General features: G+C 40.8%; 1 protein-coding gene across 1 annotated transcript; it reads left to right on the top strand.

The window, feature by feature from the left end:
- Nucleotides 1-1,734: 1,734 nt before the first annotated feature.
- On the top strand, nt 1,735-19,799 carry LOC142373289 (multidrug resistance-associated protein 1-like). Its single transcript, XM_075456493.1, has 19 exons — nt 1,735-1,770; nt 2,518-2,697; nt 3,043-3,165; nt 3,418-3,555; nt 10,681-10,806; nt 10,969-11,030; nt 11,308-11,439; nt 11,647-11,847; nt 13,164-13,341; nt 13,426-13,587; nt 14,678-14,770; nt 14,861-15,064; nt 15,267-15,413; nt 15,833-15,920; nt 16,586-16,782; nt 17,599-17,775; nt 17,934-18,101; nt 18,877-19,066; nt 19,729-19,799. Exons 1-19 carry the CDS (start codon nt 1,735-1,737, stop codon nt 19,797-19,799), a joined length of 2,673 nt encoding a protein of 890 aa, XP_075312608.1.
- Nucleotides 19,800-21,255: the final 1,456 nt, after the last annotated feature.

The following is a 21,255-nucleotide window of genomic DNA, read 5'->3' as shown; positions in this document are numbered from 1 at the left end:
CCTGAAAATGTTTCAAATGTTGCTAAAGTTTACAGAGTTTAGAGCTTAAGAGAAATCAGCTTCAGGCCGGCTGATTTTGGCTCGGGCAGGAGCCAAATGCATTGTGGGTAAACGCTCCGCATACTGTCTGATCGATGAGTATGCAGTATGTAGTAGGCGGTTTCGAACACAGCCCATCTGCCCCGCCTCCTCCTCCATGTGCCCATCTGCCCCGCCTCTCATCAGTTGACTGCAGAGTTCAGCATCTTGGTGCGACAGTATTCAGAGACGACCGAGTTAACGGCAGCTTCAGGCAGCAGAAGGTTCTGCAGAAGGTTCTGCAGAAGGTTCTGTAGAAGGTTCTGTAGAAGGTTCTGTAGAAGGTTCTGTAGAAGGTTCTGTAGTAGTTATGTAGTAGGTTCTGTAGAAGGTTCTGTAGTAGGTTCTGTAGTAGTTCTGTAGAAGGTTCTGCAGAAGGTTCTGTAGAAGTTCTGTAGTAGTTCTGTAGAAGGTTCTGTAGAAGGTTCTGTAGTAGGTTCTGTAGAAGGTTCTGTAGTAGTTCCCTAGTAGTTCTGTAGAAGGTTCTGCAGAAGGTTCTGCAGAAGGTTCTGTAGAAGGTTCTGTAGTGGTTCTGTAGTAGTTCTGTAGTAGTTCTGCAGAAGGTTCTGTAGTAGTTCTGCAGAAGGTTCGGTAGTAGTTCTGCAGAAGGTTCGGTAGTAGTTCTGTAGAAGGTTCTGCAGAAGGTTCTGTAGTAGTTCTGTAGAAGGTTCGGTAGTAGTTCTGCAGAAGGTTCTGTAGAAGGTTCGGTAGTATTTCTGTAGTAGTTCTGTAGTAGTTCTGTAGAAGGTTCTGTAGTAGTTCTGCAGAATGTTCTGTAGTAGCTCAGCAGAAAGTTCTGTAGTAGTTCTGTAGAAGGTTCTGTAGTAGTTCAGCAGAAGGTTCTGTAGAAGTTCTATAGAAGGTTCTGTAGTAGTTCTGTATAAGTTCAGCAGAAAGTTCTGTAGAAGGTTCTGTAGAAGGTTTGGTAGTAGTTCTGTAGTAGTTCTGCAGAAGGTTCTGTAGTAGTTCAGCAGAAAGTTCTGTAGTAGTTCTGTAGAAGGTTCTGTAGTAGTTCAGCAGAAAGTTCTGTAGTAGTTCTGTAGAAGGTTCTGTAGTAGTTCAGCAGAAGGTTCTGTAGAAGTTCTATAGAAGGTTCTGTAGTAGTTCTGTAGAAGTTCAGCAGAAAGTTCTGTAGTAGTTCTGCAGAAGGTTCTGTAGTAGTTCTGCAGAAGGTTCTGTAGAAGTTCAGCAGAAAGTTCTGTAGTAGTTCTGCAGAAGGTTCTGTAGAAGTTCTATAGAAGGTTCTGTAGTAGTTCTGCAGAAGGTTCTGTAGTAGTTCAGCAGAAAGTTCTGTAGTAGTTCTGCAGAAGGTTCTGTAGAAGTTCTATAGAAGGTTCTGTAGTAGTTCTGTAGAAGTTCAGCAGAAAGTTCTGTAGTAGTTCTGCAGAAGGTTCTGTAGAAGTTCTATAGAAGGTTCTGTAGTAGTTCTGCAGAAGGTTCTGTAGAAGGTTCTGTAGTAGTTCTGTAGAAGTTCAGCAGAAAGTTCTGTAGAAGTTCTGTAGTAGTTCTGTAGAAGTTCAGCAGAAAGTTCTGTAGTAGTTCTGTAGTACTTCTGCAGAAGGTTCTGTAGAAGTTCTGTAGTAGTTCTGTAGAAGGTTCTGTACAGTCCAAACTCCAGAAAACTAAAGAGAAGGAGCAGAGATCAGAGGGATGGAAATGGCAGCTCTGTGCAGCGACCTGGATCCTCTCTGGGTGAGTTTTCCTCTCTGGGTGAGTTTTTCCTCTCTGGGTGAGTTTTTCTCTCTGGGTGAGTTTTCCTCTCTGGGTGAGTTTTTCCTCTCTGGGTGAGTTTTTTCTCTCTGGGTGAGTTTTTCTCTCTGGGTGAGTTTTTTCTCTCTGGGTGAGTTTTTCCTCTCTGGGTGAGTTTTTCCTCTCTGGGTGAGTTTTTCCTCTCTGGGTGAGTTTTTCCTCTCTGGGTGAGTTTTTTCTCTCTGGGTGAGTTTTTCTCTCTGGGTGAGTTTTTCCTCTCTGGGTGAGTTTTTCTCTCTGGGTGAGTTTTCCTCTCTGGGTGAGTTTTTTCTCTCTGGGTGAGTTTTTCCTCTCTGGGTGAGTTTTTCTCTCTGGGTGAGTTTTTCTCTCTGGGTGAGTTTTCCTCTCTGGGTGAGTTTTTTCTCTCTGGGTGAGGTGTTCCTCTCTGGGTGAGTTTCCCTCTGGGTGAGTTTTTCCTCTCTGGGTGAGTTTTTCTCGGTTCTGATCAGTTTCTGCTTTATTTATCGTGCTGTGAAAGGATTTCTTCTCCATATGGTTCTGTGGTTTCAGAACTGGAACCTGACCTGGTTAGGGTTTTTCCATAGTCCATAGTCTTTTGTGTGGTTTCAGGACTGGAACCTGGCCTGGTTAGGGTTTTTCCATAGTCCATAGTCTTTTGTGTGGTTTCAGGACTGGAACCTGGCCTGGTTAGGGTTTTTCCATAGTCCATAGTCTTTTGTGTGGTTTCAGGACTGGAACCTGACCTGGTACACCTCCACACCAGATCTCACTCAGTGTTTCCAGCAGACCATCCTGGTGTGGCTGCCCTGCCTTTACCTCTGGACATGTTGTCCCTTCTACCTGGTCTACCTGCAGCTCCACCCCCACAGAGGGGTCCTCCCACTGTCCAAGCTCTGCTGCATCAAGACGGTAAGAAAACACCTCTGAACTGGGTCTGATCTGGGTCTGATCAGGGTCTGCTGGGTCTGATCAGGAACTGATCAGGGTCTGCTGGGTCTGATCTGGGTCTGCTGGGTCTGATCAGGGTCTGCTGGGTCTGATCAGGGTCTGCTGGGTCAGATCAGGGTCTGCTGGGTCTGATCAGGGTCCTGATCAGTTCTAACCCCAGGTTCTGGTTCGGCCCAGGTCCCTGAGGTTCTAGCTCTAACCCGGTTCTGTGTGCCACAGTATAAACTAACCCTAAAGTCTAACCCCAGGTTCTGGTTCGGCCCAGGTCCCTGAGGTTCTAGCTCTAACCCGGTTCTGGTTCCGCAGCTCCTGGCTCTCAGTCTGGCTTCTTTTGGACTCCTGGAGATGTTTTACTTCCTGGTGAAGCTGAATGAGATCCAGAACCACCTGCTGGTCCTGCTGGCTCCTCTGATCCGGACTCTGACTCTGGTACGTCGCGGCCCTTCTTAATGAAGTGGTTACCATGGTAACGGGTCCGGGTTTATCTGACCTGTGGCTGCTCTTCAGGGTCGGTTACCATGGTAACGGGTTAGGTTTATCTCTTCAGGGTTGGTTACCATGTTAACGGGTTCAGTTAATCTGACCTGTGGCTGCTCTTCAGGGTCGGTTACCATGGTAACGGGTTAGGTTTATCTCTTCAGGGTTGGTTACCATGGTAACGGGTTCGGTTTATCTCTCCAGGGATTGGCTGCAGCGGTGATCCAGGCTGAGAGGATGAAGGGCCGCCGGTCTTCGGTGCTCCTCTTCCTGTTCTGGGCTCTGCTGGTTCTGTGTTCCGTCGTTCCACTGAAGGTCAACATCGAGCAGATCATCGTTCAGGTATCAGCGGTTTAATATTTCTGATAAATACTTTATCTACTCTAACGCTCGAGGAACTGAGCTCTAAACCAACTGACACAAGTGGGCTGACGGACTGAAAGACATAAAGAGGACGTGAGGTGGGAGTAATGCAGACTGAAGAGGACAGAGAAAGGAGGCCGATAAAGTCAAAGCTCAAACTAAAGCTGAATGAAACCCGATAAAGTCAAAGCTCAAACTAAAGCTGAATGAAACCCGATAAAGTCAAAGCTCAAACTAAAGCTGAATGAAACCCGATAAAGTCAAAGCTCAAACTAAAGCTCAAACTAAAGCTGAATGAAACCTGATAAAGTCAAAGCTCAAACTAAAGCTCAAACTAAAGCTGAATGAAACCTGATAAAGTCAAAGCTCAAACTAAAGCTCAAACTAAAGCTGAATGAAACCTGATAAAGTCAAAGCTCAAACTAAAGCTCAAACTAAAGCTGAATGAAACCCGATAAAGTCAAAGCTCAAACTAAAGCTGAATGAAACCCGATAAAGTCAAAGCTCAAACTAAAGCTCAAACTAAAGCTGAATGAAACCTGATAAAGTCAAAGCTCAAACTAAAGCTGAATGAAACCTGATAAAGTCAAAGCTCAAACTAAAGCTGAATGAAACCCGATAAAGTCAAAGCTCAAACTAAAGCTCAAACTAAAGCTGAATGAAACCTGATAAAGTCAAAGCTCAAACTAAAGCTCAAACTAAAGCTGAATGAAACCTGATAAAGTCAAAGCTCAAACTAAAGCTCAAACTAAAGCTGAATGAAACCTGATAAAGTCAAAGCTCAAACTAAAGCTCAAACTAAAGCTGAATGAAACCTGATAAAGTCAAAGCTCAAACTAAAGATCAAACTAAAGCTGAATGAAACCTGATAAAGTCAAAGCTCAAACTAAAGCTGAATGAAACCTGATAAAGTCAAAGCTCAAACTAAAGCTCAAACTAAAGCTGAATGAAACCTGATAAAGTCAAAGCTCAAACTAAAGCTCAAACTAAAGCTGAATGAAACCTGATAAAGTCAAAGCTCAAACTAAAGCTCAAACTAAAGCTGAATGAAACCTGATAAAGTCAAAGCTCAAACTAAAGCTCAAACTAAAGCTGAATGAAACCCGATAAAGTCAAAGCTCAAACTAAAGCTGAATGAAACCCGATAAAGTCAAAGCTCAAACTAAAGCTCAAACTAAAGCTGAATGAAACCTGATAAAGTCAAAGCTCAAACTAAAGCTGAATGAAACCTGATAAAGTCAAAGCTCAAACTAAAGCTCAAACTAAAGCTGAATGAAACCTGATAAAGTCAAAGCTCAAACTAAAGCTCAAACTAAAGCTGAATGAAACCTGATAAAGTCAAAGCTCAAACTAAAGCTCAAACTAAAGCTGAATGAAACCTGATAAAGTCAAAGCTCAAACTAAAGCTCAAACTAAAGCTGAATGAAACCTGATAAAGTCAAAGCTCAAACTAAAGCTGAATGAAACCTGATAAAGTCAAAGCTCAAACTAAAGCTGAATGAAACCTGATAAAGTCAAAGCTCAAACTAAAGCTCAAACTAAAGCTGAATGAAACCTGATAAAGTCAAAGCTCAAACTAAAGCTGAATGAAACCTGATAAAGTCAAAGCTCAAACTAAAGCTGAATGAAACCTGATAAAGTCAAAGCTCAAACTAAAGCTCAAACTAAAGCTGAATGAAACCTGATAAAGTCAAAGCTCAAACTAAAGCTCAAACTAAAGCTGAATGAAACCTGATAAAGTCAAAGCTCAAACTAAAGCTGAATGAAACCTGATAAAGTCAAAGCTCAAACTAAAGCTGAATGAAACCTGATAAAGTCAAAGCTCAAACTAAAGCTCAAACTAAAGCTGAATGAAACCTGATAAAGTCAAAGCTCAAACTAAAGCTGAATGAAACCCGATAAAGTCAAAGCTCAAACTAAAGCTCAAACTAAAGCTGAATGAAACCTGATAAAGTCAAAGCTCAAACTAAAGCTGAATGAAACCTGATAAAGTCAAAGCTCAAACTAAAGCTGAATGAAACCTGATAAAGTCAAAGCTCAAACTAAAGCTCAAACTAAAGCTGAATGAAACCTGATAAAGTCAAAGCTCAAACTAAAGCTGAATGAAACCCGATAAAGTCAAAGCTCAAACTAAAGCTCAAACTAAAGCTGAATGAAACCTGATAAAGTCAAAGCTCAAACTAAAGCTGAATGAAACCTGATAAAGTCAAAGCTCAAACTAAAGCTGAATGAAACCTGATAAAGTCAAAGCTCAAACTAAAGCTGAATGAAACCTGATAAAGTCAAAGCTCAAACTAAAGCTCAAACTAAAGCTGAATGAAACCTGATAAAGTCAAAGCTCAAACTAAAGCTGAATGAAACCTGATAAAGTCAAAGCTCAAACTAAAGCTGAATGAAACCTGATAAAGTCAAAGCTCAAACTAAAGCTCAAACTAAAGCTGAATGAAACCTGATAAAGTCAAAGCTCAAACTAAAGCTCAAACTAAAGCTGAATGAAACCTGATAAAGTCAAAGCTCAAACTAAAGCTCAAACTAAAGCTGAATGAAACCTGATAAAGTCAAAGCTCAAACTAAAGCTGAATGAAACCTGATAAAGTCAAAGCTCAAACTAAAGCTCAAACTAAAGCTGAATGAAACCCGATAAAGTCAAAGCTGAAACTAAAGCTCAAACTAAAGCTGAATGAAACCCGATAAAGTCAAAGCTCAAACTAAAGCTGAATGAAACCTGATAAAGTCAAAGCTCAAACTAAAGCTGAATGAAACCCGATAAAGTCAAAGCTGAAACTAAAGCTGAAACTAAAGCTGAATGAAACCCGATAAAGTCAAAGCTCAAACTAAAGCTGAATGAAACCCGATAAAGTCAAAGCTCAAACTAAAGCTGAATGAAACCTGATAAAGTCAAAGCTCAAACTAAAGCTCAAACTAAAGCTGAATGAAACCTGATAAAGTCAAAGCTCAAACTAAAGCTGAATGAAACCCGATAAAGTCAAAGCTCAAACTAAAGCTGAATGAAACCCGATAAAGTCAAAGCTCAAACTAAAGCTCAAACTAAAGCTGAATGAAACCTGATAAAGTCAAAGCTCAAACTAAAGCTGAATGAAACCTGATAAAGTCAAAGCTCAAACTAAAGCTCAAACTAAAGCTGAATGAAACCTGATAAAGTCAAAGCTCAAACTAAAGCTGAATGAAACCTGATAAAGTCAAAGCTCAAACTAAAGCTCAAACTAAAGCTGAATGAAACCCGATAAAGTCAAAGCTGAAACTAAAGCTCAAACTAAAGCTGAATGAAACCCGATAAAGTCAAAGCTCAAACTAAAGCTGAATGAAACCTGATAAAGTCAAAGCTCAAACTAAAGCTGAATGAAACCCGATAAAGTCAAAGCTGAAACTAAAGCTGAAACTAAAGCTGAATGAAACCCGATAAAGTCAAAGCTCAAACTAAAGCTGAATGAAACCCGATAAAGTCAAAGCTCAAACTAAAGCTGAATGAAACCCGATAAAGTCAAAGCTCAAACTAAAGCTGAATGAAACCTGATAAAGTCAAAGCTCAAACTAAAGCTCAAACTAAAGCTGAATGAAACCTGATAAAGTCAAAGCTCAAACTAAAGCTGAATGAAACCCGATAAAGTCAAAGCTCAAACTAAAGCTGAATGAAACCTGATAAAGTCAAAGCTCAAACTAAAGCTGAATGAAACCTGATAAAGTCAAAGCTCAAACTAAAGCTGAATGAAACCTGATAAAGTCAAAGCTCAAACTAAAGCTCAAACTAAAGCTGAATGAAACCTGATAAAGTCAAAGCTCAAACTAAAGCTGAATGAAACCTGATAAAGTCAAAGCTCAAACTAAAGCTCAAACTAAAGCTGAATGAAACCCTCTTAACATTCAGAGTTGTATCTTGTCTTCATGTGATGAAAGCAGCAGACTTTTGTTTCCTCCTGTTTTATCCAGATGTTTCATGTAGAAATAAGACGAGCTGAGAAAGAATAACAACATAAACCACCTCAGAAATATTTATTTCACACCGAGTCGGACTGAGGACATAAAGAGGAAGAATTTGAGTGTTTGAAGGTTAAACTTAAACTCCTGATTTTTATCCAAAGTCTGAAGCTGCTCTTTAACTTTTTGACTCGCTGAGAAATAACCGGGATGAGTTTCTTCCAGCTGTGGTATTTTACAGCCGGGTGAAGCTGAACCTTCAGGCTCTGACCTTCAGCTTTTCTCCTGAACGTGTGAAAGTTGGAGTCTTTCTTTATTAGATCTTCACTTCACACTTGGCTGATAATCGCAGACGTTTCTCTGAAAACTGTTTTCTTTTCCCTCCCTAACCCATCATGGTGAAACCTTAAATCAGCTGTGTTCTCTCGGTTTAAAGTAGGGGTGGGCGGTATGCACGGTATCATACCTTGTGCGGTATTTTTCACCAACGGTAGAGATTTTTTTTGGCATACCTTATACCGCAACAGCTCATGAGTCCGGCAGTAATGCAAAGTTTTGAACATCCGCTTGGATATGCCGGGCGACAGTAATCGCAAGACAAGGTAACACGAGTAATTTGTTTTACCACCTGCGGGCTAACCATGCTCCGGAATATGAAACGAGTCAAAGCCGGTGTTCTGTCGACTTCTGCTACTTGTCGAGATTTGCTACTTTGTGGTTTTGCGCATGCGCCGAACCGATTTTCTAAGTTTCGTTTTCACGCCCATAATGTTTTGCTACCCTGCGTCTCAGCTGGTGTGTAACGGTAACATCCTCAAAATCCTGATTATTTTCTCTTTTGGAAGACATGCAAAGTAATAAAAAACTTATCGTATTAACAAACAGTTAGTTTAACATGCACAAATGGGGCGTCTGAAACATGACGCATATTTGAGCATGTTGAATAAGTGGAAGGCGCCTATGAAAGTTACGTTATCCAAGAGGCAGCGGCTTTTCTCTCACAGAGTTTATTCGAGGAAATGTACCTTTTCTTATTTTTTAAATATAAATATAACGTATATATTTTTTATATTTCCTGTGTTTTCTGTTTTGCACAATACATTTAATTTAATATTGCTGCAAACATCCTGATTGAAAGTGTTTATTTGGTGCTATGGTAACCACTGAGAAACTGTTCTGTTGTAATTTTTATACAAAAGTACCATACCGCGATATATACCGTATACCGTCAGTGGCTCAAATTTTACCGGGGTATACATTTTAGGCCATACCGCCCAGCCCTAGTTTAAAGTTTAAAGATTATTTCTGTTATTAAATTTCTTCTGTCCTATTAAACTTGTTTCTCTTGTTATTAAACTTGTTTCTCTTCTTATTAAACTTGTCTCTCTTATTAAACTTGTTTCTCTTATTAAACTTGTTTCTCTTGTTATTAAACTTGTTTCTCTTCTTATTAAACTTGTTTCTCTTATTAAACTTGTTTCTCTTATTAAACTTGTCTCTCTTATTAAACTTGTTTCTCTTCTTATTAAACTTGTTTCTCTTGTTATTAAACTTGTTTCTCTTATTAAACTTGTTTCTCTTGTTATTAAACTTGTTTCTCTTGTTATTAAACTTGTTTCTCTTGTTATTAAACTTGTTTCTCTTCTTATTAAACTTGTTTCTCTTATTAAACTTGTTTCTCTTATTAAACTTGTCTCTCTTATTAAACTTGTTTCTCTTCTTATTAAACTTGTTTCTCTTCTTATTAAACTTGTTTCTCTTATTAAACTTGTTTCTCTTATTAAACTTGTCTCTCTTATTAAACTTGTTTCTCTTCTTATTAAACTTGTTTCTCTTCTTATTAAACTTGTTTCTCTTGTTATTAAACTTGTTTCTCTTATTAAACTTGTTTCTCTTGTTATTAAACTTGTTTCTCTTCTTATTAAACTTGTCTCTCTTATTAAACTTGTTTCTCTTATTAAACTTGTTTCTCTTGTTATTAAACTTGTTTCTCTTGTTATTAAACTTGTTTCTCTTGTTATTAAACTTGTTTCTCTTCTTATTAAACTTGTTTCTCTTATTAAACTTGTTTCTCTTATTAAACTTGTCTCTCTTATTAAACTTGTTTCTCTTCTTATTAAACTTGTTTCTCTTCTTATTAAACTTGTTTCTCTTGTTATTAAACTTGTTTCTCTTCTTAAACTTGTTTCTCTTCTTATTAAACTTGTTTCTCTTCTTATTAAACTTGTTTCTCTTCTTATTAAACTTGTTTCTCTTATTAAACTTGTTTCTCTTATTAAACTTGTCTCTCTTATTAAACTTGTTTCTCTTCTTATTAAACTTGTTTCTCTTCTTATTAAACTTGTTTCTCTTCTTATTAAACTTGTCTCTCTTATTAAACTTGTTTCTCTTCTTATTAAACTTGTTTCTCTTCTTATTAAACTTGTCTCTCTTGTTATTAAACTTGTTTCTCTTGTTATTAAACTTGTTTCTCTTCTTATTAAACTTGTTTCTCTTGTTATTAAACTTGTTTCTCTTGTTATTAAACTTGTTTCTCTTATTAAACTTGTTTCTCTTCTTATTAAACTTGTCTCTCTTGTTATTAAACTTGTTTCTCTTGTTATTAAACTTGTTTCTCTTGTTGTTAAACTTGTTTCTCTTATTAAACTTGTTTCTCTTCTTATTAAACTTGTCTCTCTTATTAAACTTGTTTCTCTTCTTATTAAACTTGTCTCTCTTGTTATTAAACTTGTTTCTCTTATTAAACTTGTTTCTCTTATTAAACTTGTTTCTCTTGTTATTAAACTTGTCTCTCTTATTAAACTTGTTTCTCTTATTAAACTTGTTTCTCTTCTTATTAAACTTGTTTCTCTTATTAAACTTGTTTCTCTTGTTATTAAACTTGTTTCTCTTGTTATTAAACTTGTTTCTCTTGTTATTAAACTTGTTTCTCTTCTTATTAAACTTGTCTCTCTTATTAAACTTGTTTCTCTTGTTATTAAACTTGTTTCTCTTCTTATTAAACTTGTTTCTCTTATTAAACTTGTTTCTCTTGTTATTAAACTTGTCTCTCTTATTAAACTTGTTTCTCTTCTTATTAAACTTGTTTCTCTTTCTATTAGTTTGTTGAATCTGTCTTTGACCCCATTTCCTGCTGAATGACCCCAGACTGAATCTCCCACCCCTCAGGGCTCCCCCTCGGACCCTCTTCGCTCAGCGGCGTTCTTCATCTGTTTTTCGCTCCAGCTCACTGAACTCGTCCTCAGCTGTTTCTCAGACGGCCGCTCGCTCTCTGACAGACGCGCCCACGTCCAGGTAACAAGATGGTTGACATGGAAAACGAGTTCCTGACGCACTGAGACCTGAAGAGGAAAATGAATCTCTGCTGTTTTTCCATCTGTTTGGTAGAAATTTGATTTCTCACCTCCAACTTTCCATTTAAAATAAATTCCTGTTAAACTGAAGCTCTGTTCTTAGAATCTGTGTCCTGAAGAAGATGCCTCCTTCCTCTCAAAGTTCTTCTTCTTCTGGTTCTGCAGGTAAATGTTTACTCAGAACAAACCTGCAGATCTGAGTGCTGAACCTGGTTTTATTCATTTAGTATTTTAGTTCCTTTAATGCTTCTTCCAGCTCTGCATCTGTAGAGCCGAACGCTCTCCGGGTTTTCCTCTGAAGAACTCATGCAGAAGATTAAAAAGCTTGACCTTTGACCTTGGATCGGTTCTGATATTTGACCCGACTCTGCACTGCCACCTTATTAAACGTGCATATAATATCTGAGACTGATGGACAGCTTTGTGTTTCCCTTCCTGTCAGCTTGGCAGTTCGAGGTTATCGCCGCCCGCTCCAGGCTGCAGATCTTTGGTCTCTGCGCCACCAGGACTCATCCACCCAGATAATGATGGACCTCCAGAGGTTCTGGAAGCAGCAGGAAGTCCAACAGCTGCAGTATGACATCTTATTGGGTTAGGGTTAGGGTTAGGGTTGGGTCTGGAGTGGGGGGGTTCACGTTGGTGTTGACAGAATAAATCTTTCTTATTATCCAAATACGTCTGTTTACAGAGTTCCTTTTAGGTTTAATGGTGGCAGGAAGTGGGTGGGATAGCCCCAGCCTCCGTGATATGAGGACTTCTGTTTGTTTTTGATGCTTTGTAGGTCCCGGTCCCAGTCCCGGTGGACTGATCCAGCCACACAAACAGAAAAAACGCACCTGCTCAGAAAGAAGAAGAAGGGGTGGAGCTATGAGTTCTCCCTCCTGTGGGCTTTGGGGCGGAGCTTTGGAAGCTACTTCCTGTGTGGCACTCTGTGTCTCCTCCTCCACGACGCCTTCATGTTCGCCGTACCTCAGGTGCTCAGGTGTGTTTGCTGCGACCTTTCCTGGAGGTCACGATGCTTCAGGCTTCTAACTAAAGTATTCAGTGTAAACTTTATTTAAACAGCTAACAGACAAAATGAGGTGATGAGATGCTCGTTGGGCCGTGTTTCAGGAGCCTGTGGGAGTCTGACAAAAATATTCTGCTCAGAAGTTTGAGACTTTCTTTATGAACGAGTTTGTTTCATAGTTGGCAAGTTTGGTCAAAAATGGTTCTTTACATCATACACTTAGAACAATTGGACATCTTTATATATTTCATGCTGTATATGGATAGCATGCTATCCTTTATGGTTTTTCTGTTATTGGCCTCTTCTGCGTTCTGGCAGCTTCTGTTAAGAATACGTGAGAGTAGTTGAGCTAAAACAGTTAAATTCAGGAGAACCCTAACCCTAGATTTAAAAGATGAATGTTTACACGACATCACAGCCTTGTAATTGTGAGCCTTAAAGGCATCGGAGACAAAGACCAAGAAACAGGAGAAGTAACATCCACCTGAAAGAAACTGATGTGAGAACCAAACTGCCAAAGCTGCTAAGTTGGCTAACTATTGCAAACAAAGTTTTCACTAAATTGAAAAGTTGGTCACAAGTTGGAGTTTAACAAAAACAGTTTTTTTTTTTTTTACTGCCATTCAAAGAGGACACAGAGCACCAGGAATGGATCAGCTGGTGTGTTATTGGACTATATGACACAGAGAAGCTACATTTCACAGGTCGGGCCTCTACAGACTGCAGCCAACCAGGAGCCGAAGCTTTCTTTAGCCTCTTCAAATCAGAAACTTTTTCTGTCCTAAAAGGATGACGTTTGTGTTACCTGCATTAAAAACAACAACAAGAAAATGAGATGAACAAACTTGATCCAAACCTTTCGGCCACGTTTTTAATTTTTATTTTTTTTTCAAACGCGCATTCAAACTAAATATTTTGTTTTTACTTTATGGAAGAAAAGAAGCTGTAATCTTTGTCGGATTGTTTTCGACTGTTTGGCCTTACTTGCTGTTTACTTGTTGTTTACTTGTTGTTGTTTACTTGCTGTTTACTTGTTGTTTACTTGTTCTTGTTTACTTGTTCTTGTTTACTTGTTGTTTACTTGCTGTTTACTTGTTGTTTACTTGCTGTTTACTTGTCATATACTTGTTTACTTGTTGTTGTTTACTTGTCATATACTTGTTTACTTGTTGTTGTTTACTTGCCATGTACATGTTTACTTGCTGTTTACTTACTGTTTACTTGCTGTTTACTTGCTGTTGTTTACTTGCTGTTCACTTGTTTACTTGCTGTTGTTTAATTGTTGTCAGTGCGCTGCTGGACTTCATGCGGGACAAAGAAGCCGCCCTGTGGAAAGGTTTCCTGTTCGCCTCGCTGCTCTTCCTGCTGTCCTGCCTGCAGTCGGTGCTTCACCATCAGTACATGTTTCACTGCTTCACCGTCGGCATGAGGCTGAAAACTGCCATCATGGGCCTCGTCTACAGGAAGGTTGGAGTAACTCAGATCCTCTAACAGGCGGAGCTGAAACGTTCCCTCCTTAATGAGTCCATAAAGTTTTGTTTGAATCCTCAGAGCCTGGTGATGAGCAGTGCAGCGCGGCAGCAGTGTAACGTGGGAGAAATCATTAATCTGGTCTCAGCCGACACTCAGAAGCTGATGGACTTTGTGGTTTATTTCAACAGCGTTTGGATCGCACCCATTGAAATGGCTCTCTGCTTCTACTTCCTGTGGCAGGTAAACAACAACAACCCCAACAACATGTTCCCAATCGTACTTCAGCCTGAACAACTTATACAGCGTCATTTCTGCTTCACAATAATTAAAAATGAGCAGTTTGAAGCTCATCAGATGGTCAAGTTTAAACACTTTGATGTTACAGAACTAACAGGAAGAGAAAGATGCATCTCCCACTGAGGTCCAGGTGGAGATTCAGCATCACCGCTTCCAAATACCGAAGCATTTCAATTCAGTTTTATTACAGCAACTGTCATCTCATGGGTTAAAGACGCAGTCCAATTCATGCCAATTACAATCTAGTTCATCTAAATACGATCATAATCCAATTAATTCAATTTCAAATTAGTCGAATTCATACAAAGCCAATTAAAAATAAATGAATAAATAAATAAATAAATAAATAAATAAATAAAAATAAAAGGGACCCAGCTAAGGAAACCAACAGATTGCACAGAAACTTCTCTCTGATCCGATCCGTCCTGAGCTGCACGAGGCGACTGTGTAGAGAAAAAACTCCCTTTGAACAGGAAGAAACCTCCATCAGAACCAGAACCAGGAAGAAACCTCCATCAGAACCAGGAAGAAACCTCCATCAGAACCAGAACCAGGAAGAAACCTCCATCAGAACCAGGACCAGGAAGAAACCTCCATCAGAACCAGAATCATCTGCCTGGACCAGCTGGGGCTGAGAGGACAGTACAGAGGGGACAACAAGCAGCGTAACACCAGGCCAGAGACACCTGCTGAGAGAGAGAGAGAAACACAAGTTAATGACAACAATGATGTCACATGTCCATGGAGAGGTGCATCATGGGAGCTCCCCCAGCAGGCTGGGCCTATAGCAGCTTAACTATGGGATGTTTCAGGGTCACCTGAGCCATCCTTAACTATAAGCTTTATCAGGAAGGAAAGTTTTAAGCCTGGTCTTACAGGTAGAGAGGGGCCTGATAACTGAAGGCAAACTGGCAGCTGGTTAGGGTTAGCCTAACCCTAGCAGCCTAAGGCTAACCCTAACTGTTGAACTGAACTGTTGAACTGAACTGTTGAACTGAACTGTTGAACTGAACTGAACTGTTTACCTGTTCAGCTCCTCGGCCCGCCTGCTCTGGCTGGAACTGCTACAGTTCTGCTGATCTTTCCTCTGAACGGCTTCATTGCTAAAGTTAGAAGCAAACTTCAGGTGAGTGAAATAATTAAATTTCTAATTCTAATTCCCATCACTTCTGTGCTGACCGGTTAGGCTTCATGTAGTTTTCCTGTTTCTCGACAGGAAGTTCAGATGACGTTTACCGACAGTCGAATCAAACTGATGAACGAGATCCTGGGAGGGGTGAAAATCCTCAAGTTTTACTCCTGGGAGGAAGCTTTCCTGAGACGAGTCAACGTCCTGAGAGACGGAGAACTCAAAGCCCTGAGGACGTCTCAGATCCTTCACTCGGTTTCTCTGGCTTCCTTTAACTCCTCCTCTTTCCTGGTGAGTCTCAGATCCTTCACTCGGTTTCTCTGGCTTCCTTTAACTCCTCCTCTTTCCTGGTGAGTCTCAGATCCTTCACTCGGTTTCTCTGGCTTCCTTTAACTCCTCCTCTTTCAGACTAAAACTGAAAAAAGCAGGATAACTAATGAAGCTAAAATGAGCTTAAGTTGAACATACTGAAATAGTTGTTTTGTTCTTTCAGATTTCCCTGTCTGTGTTCACAGTCTACGTGTTGATCGACAGTCAAAATGTTCTGGATGCTCAGAAAATCTTTGTTTCTGTAGCTCTGATCAACATACTGAAAACTCCCCTGAGTCAGCTTCCATTCGCCATGAGCACCACCATGCAGGCAAGTACCAGCCAATCAGGTGTTTCCATTCAAGTACCAGCCAATCAGGTGTCTCCATTCAAGTACCAGCCGATCAGGTGTCTCCATTCAAGTACCAGCCGATCATGTGTCTCCATTCAAGTACCAGCCGATCAGGTGTCTCCATTCAAGTACCAGCCAATCAGGTGTCTCCATTCAAATAACCAGTAACACTGATGGTCTGGCTGAGAGACCTGAGGCTTGTCAGATAAAGGAAGCAGTTATTCTAAAACATTCCCTGAGGCTGAAACCATGGAAACAGTTTCTCACCTTGAATATCATGTAAAGAGAAAATATTAGACGTAGAGATGCTGAATTACTGTGTGAAAAGAGGAGAAACTCTGCTTTCCTGAGGTCTGTCCCTCAGGTGAGTTTCTTTGACAGTTGGTGTTGTCCATCAGGCCGCCGTCTCACTCAGACGCCTCGGAAGCTTCTTGGGTCAGGAAGAACTGAACACTGACCATGTGGAGAGGCTTCCTCATGATGCAGGTGACTGTTAGCCTAGCGTAGCATTGAGCTGCATCTAACTGTGTGGCTCATCTAACTGTGTGGCTCATCTAACTGTGTGACCCATCTAACTGTGTGGCTCATCTAACTGTGTGGCCCATCTAACTGTGTGGCCCATCTAACTGTGTGGCACATCTAACTGTGTGGCCCATCTAACTGTGTGGCTCATCTAACTGTGTGGCCCATCTAACTGTGTGACTCATCTAACTGTGTGGCTCATCTAACTGTGTGGCCCATCTAACTGTGTGGCTCATCTAACTGTGTGGCTCATCTAACTGTGTGGCCCATCTAACTGTGTGGCCCATCTAACTGTGTGGCTCATCTAACTGTGTGGCTCATCTAACTGTGTGACCCATCTAACTGTGTGGCTCATCTAACTGTGTGGCCCATCTAACTGTGTGGCTCATCTAACTGTGTGGCTCATCTAACTGTGTGGCCCATCTAACTGTGTGACCCATCTAACTGTGTGGCTCATCTAACTGTGTGGCCCATCTAACTGTGTGGCTCATCTAACTGTGTGGCCCATCTAACTGTGTGACCCATCTAACTGTGTGGCTCATCTAACTGTGTGGCTCATCTAACTGTGTGGCTCATCTAACTGTATGGCCCATCTAACTGTGTGACCCATCTAACTGTGTTGGGTTCAGATGGAGATAGCCTGGTGGTGGAAGGCGGGTTCTTCTCCTGGTCCAGCAGCGCGCTGCCGTGTCTCCAGAGGATCAACCTGAAGGTCAGGACTGGTTCTCTGGTTGCGGTGGTCGGTAATGTTGGCTCTGGCAAGTCGTCTCTGCTATCTGCCATGATGGGAGAGATGGACAGGAGAAGCGGCCATGTTTTAATCAAGGTGAGAATGGAAAATGTTTCCAATGTTCTTTTGTTTTCTTGGTTTTTGGTGTTTAATTTTGAGCTGAAGTTGGAAAATAGAACATTTAATCTAATGTTCATCTATAATGAAACATGACTGGAGATGAAACTTCAGCATATTAAGGTACTCTGTTGCACCCTGCTCTCTGATTTCTGTTCATCTGGTTTCAGTCGGATATGATTAACTTAACACAAATTAATTAAACTCGGTGACAGTCTGTCTGAAATGTTATGACAGCATCATCAGATTTTTACACAAAAGCTAAAAGTTGGAAGGAGAACAAACAACAGGAATAATCAGACGGTCTTTTACAGGATAATTAGTCAAGAAGAAACAATCTGCTGCTGGATGGGAATGAAACAAAGATGGCTGCCACTGTCTCAAAATGGATCCTAAAATAGTATTAAATATTTACGTGTTGTAAAGTATGACAGTGGTAGATGTCCCAGATCCATGTGACCTTAATGACAGAAAACAAGTGTTTAATGATCAACGTTCATTCAGCTGTTAGAATGAAGAGCTTAACATGTCTATTAAATATCCCCTAAAAGGATATTTTTTCAATCTGCCATTAAACATTTGTAGGTTTCAGAACATTCTGATAGTCGACAACAATATCTGTAAACTTTAAACTGTTCTCGGAGACGTGACTAAATGATGATAATACACACGTTTCTGTCCATGTAGATATAAACTTTCATACATCTATATTTTACAACGGTTCCATTTAAATCCAGATGTGATGAACTGAAACTGGTCTCCATGAATGAGGCCGACTCTTTTGTTTGGCTGCAGGGCTCCGTGGCCTACGTCCCACAGCTGGCCTGGATCCAGAACGCTTCTCTGAAGGAAAACATTTTGTTTGGTGGCGAGAGGAAGGAGAGCTGGTATCACCGTGTTCTGGAGGCCTGCGCTCTGCTGCCAGATCTGGACCTCCTTCCATCCGGAGACAGCTCCGAGATCGGGGAGAAGGTACAAGAACCGCCTTCCTTCTATGGTCCATCTGCAGAACGGGCTTGATTAAATTCCATATTCTGACTGTTGGTCGATTCCTGTCAGTTTTGAGTATTTATCTCCAGCAGGACTCAGAGTTTTGGGCCTCAGCTAATTGATCATGCATTTTCTTGCAGGGTTTAAACCTCTCTGGAGGACAGAGGCAGAGGGTGAGTCTAGCTCGGGCAGTTTATCGGAGGTCAGATGTTTACTTGCTCGACGATCCGTTATCGGCTGTCGACGCTCAAGTAGGACAACATATCTTTGATCGAGTCATTGGACCCACTGGACTCCTGAAAGGCAAGGTGAGCTCCTCCAGGTACCTGTAGCCTGTCCTTAGTACTCAGTATGAACAGGGACTGCTCCCTCTCTGATAGCAGTGATGATTTCATGAACTTCTTCACCAATGAAATGGTCTCTGAGAGTTAAAGGAATAACTGGCTCAGCAGAGCTCGGACTCTGTCAGCCTGGCTACAGCGCTGAAGAGAAACCTGGGATTGTTCTTATTCTCTTCTATCAATGATGAATAATAAGCAGTTCTAGCTTTACGAAGGGCTTTCTTATACGTTATTAAACTATCTTTCCAGACTAACTGAGACTCTTCTAAATTAGAGGAACGCCACTGTCTCTCCAGCTTTCTTGCAGCCTGCTTTATAGCAGCTGAATTATACCAAGGAGCCAGCCTCTTCTGACTGATTACCTTCCTTTTCAGAGGGGCAACATTGTCCAGTGCTGTACGCATTGAAACTATAGTGCTGTCAACAAGTCAACGAGTCAAGTGTTGCTGGAGTAAAGTTTAGGTGGCCGTCCTCTGTCATATCTGCACATGGCAGTGAAGAAAAGGATGATGGAATTAACTCTTTAAATCTGGTTACAGCATCCTCTGATAGACACCTTCTATATGTACATTTCTTCTCAGAAACTGTAAAGTAAACTATCAGAAAAAGGTAAAGAAGTGTTTAAGAGTACAAATCTGTATCCTGATCTCAACCCTGGTTGTCATATTTTTGGATGTGATCATGATGTGATGTGGTGTCAGAAGGTTTTTGGTGTTTTAAGGACGGCGTTGTGTTTCTGTAGACCCGGGTGCTGGTGACTCACGGCCTCAGCTTCCTGTCTAAAGCAGACCTGATCCTGGTGATGGAAGATGGTCACATCTCTGAGATGGGCTCGTACACAGAGCTGATGGACAGGAAGGGCCTCTTGGCTAAATTAATCCACACCTTCCGTGGAAACCAACGGAGAGAGAGCTCTGTCCTCAAAGAAAAGAGTAAGAAATGGAATTCAAACTGATCAGAAAGCAAATTAATAAAAGGTCTGAGCTGAATTTAGGAGAATAGAAATAAATGAACTTTTTCAGAAGATATACTGAAAATAATTCATTCAGTGTACCTGAGTTACAGACTGGATATTCCATTCTTTTGACTGATTACATAATGATCCATGCTGAATTAATGCATTCCCAATATTTGCACCATCCAAACCTGTCCAAAGCCTTTGTTCCATTTAGATCATTAATGGGGTGCTATTCTTCCTTTTTGCTCACCATCCTCGCTCACATGGCGTCTCAGTAGCTTCATGTTAAATGCATTTTGCAAACCACAAAAGGGAGTTCAGTGAAATGGAAAAGTTGAAACTGTGTGGGGACATTTCTTTGTGCATATTCCTTCACCTACAGGACTTTTTATGAAGCTCATCTTGAGGTATTGGCGCCATAGTCTCAGCCTGTTGGTGAACGGTTAGGGCACTTTGTTGACTTCAAAAGGTTTTAAAACACAAAGCTTAAAATGGGTAGTAATAACCAGACTTGGCAACTGTTCAGCCAAACCATGAAAACTGCACCAGCTGTGTGAACACAGGAGCTGACATGAAGCCTTACTTTACTGTAATTAAAAATGAAATCAGCTGATTCTGATCATAAACTGTTTGCAGGCAGAAGAAAGTCCGTGTCTCGCCTCAGTATGACGGATTTTTCCATCGATCTCTCTCTCAGGAGCAGCTGATCAGGTACGAATATCGTCAAGAAAGCTTCACATGAACAGAGAATTTTTCACTTTTTTTAAAGCAGCCATGGAATGAAAATAAATGGAGGCTTTTATATATTTTTATAGGCTTTAGTGGTCCCCTAATACTGTATCTGAGTTTTTTTCCCCAAAATTCTGCCTTGGTGCAGAATTACAGCCAGTCCCAAAAATGAGCTTTCCTTAGGATCCTCAGAATGAGCTGTTTAGGGTCTGCAGCTTTAAATGCAAATTAGGAGGAGAAAGGCGGGGCAAAGATGCTAGCGACTAAAACTAGCGAAACCTGTTGAAATGAGCTTACTTTGACAATATGTCGAACTAGTTAGTGAACAACTTTCCTAACACAGTCAAACATCAAGCAAGTGCTACACAAGACACAGCAAAAAAGGGGTGCGTGAAGGGGAAAGCAGGAGTGAGGATTTTGACATTCTCATCTGATTGCTCTGGTTTGCAAAGATGCACGTAGCACTAGTCATTTCAATCAGAGGAAAGGCAGATATCGTGTGCGCCATAACACCAACAGCAGGACGGCTATCAAAACAACGAATAAGTACACAACACTCACGTTACAGTAAATGAGGTGTCCACTTGCATACCTCATGCTATTTACCGTTACATTAGCGACAGTGACTGAGCTATTAGCTGCAGAGCTAACGACACAGACAGACTGACCGTTTTGACTCTGGAACCATGAATGAATCATTATCCTGATGAAATGCACTGAATTTGCGGATTCATTCTTCTTCGGGAAGCTTGAAGTCGGGGGTTTTGGTCTAAGATGAGCGAGCTAACCATCTCATGGGCATGCAAACACCTCCAACAGCCCAGTTGGGAGAGATAAGAGCTTGCAGATGCTATTAGCTGCATAGCTAACCGTTAGCTAAAGTTAGCTGCTAACGATACAAACCCTTTGTTTTGGTAACAAGCTATATAACCAAACTGTACATACAGGAAAGCAACACAATTATAGAGCGTTAAATTACTTACTTGTCCGAGGTCTGTAGTTGGGCCAAAGAGAGTTGGTACTGATCCAAGGCCAGCTCGGTATTGGCCCAAGTTCTGGAAACATTCATCGGTGAAATGTTTGGCACACACATACACAAATCTCTTCGGTTCTGTCGTCACTTTCCCAGAAAAAACAAAATCTGTCCACTGGCTCTTTAGAGGTTCTGATGCAGGGGCTCTAAACAGATTTTTTTACATCCATTTACAGAGCAATGAGCTGGCCAAAGAGCTGTGGGGGGGCAAGGTAGTTTTGGCATAGCCATATATGGGCTCTGGGGGGAAATAACCTCGACATCATATGAGGCGCCACGTCATAAGAGGCAGCTTTCCCGATCAGGCCATCTGCATGGTCACATTACCAAAGGCGGAGAATAATTTCCAGTGCATGGTTTAGGTCTATCGTCATTTTTAGCCACTGGGGGACCGCAGGCAG

This window comes from Odontesthes bonariensis, chromosome 22 (genome assembly GCF_027942865.1).
Source record: "Odontesthes bonariensis isolate fOdoBon6 chromosome 22, fOdoBon6.hap1, whole genome shotgun sequence".
Lineage (NCBI taxonomy): Eukaryota > Metazoa > Chordata > Actinopteri > Atheriniformes > Atherinopsidae > Odontesthes > Odontesthes bonariensis.
Note: the sequence above shows the minus strand (reverse complement) of the source record. Positions and strands in the feature narration are given on the sequence as shown.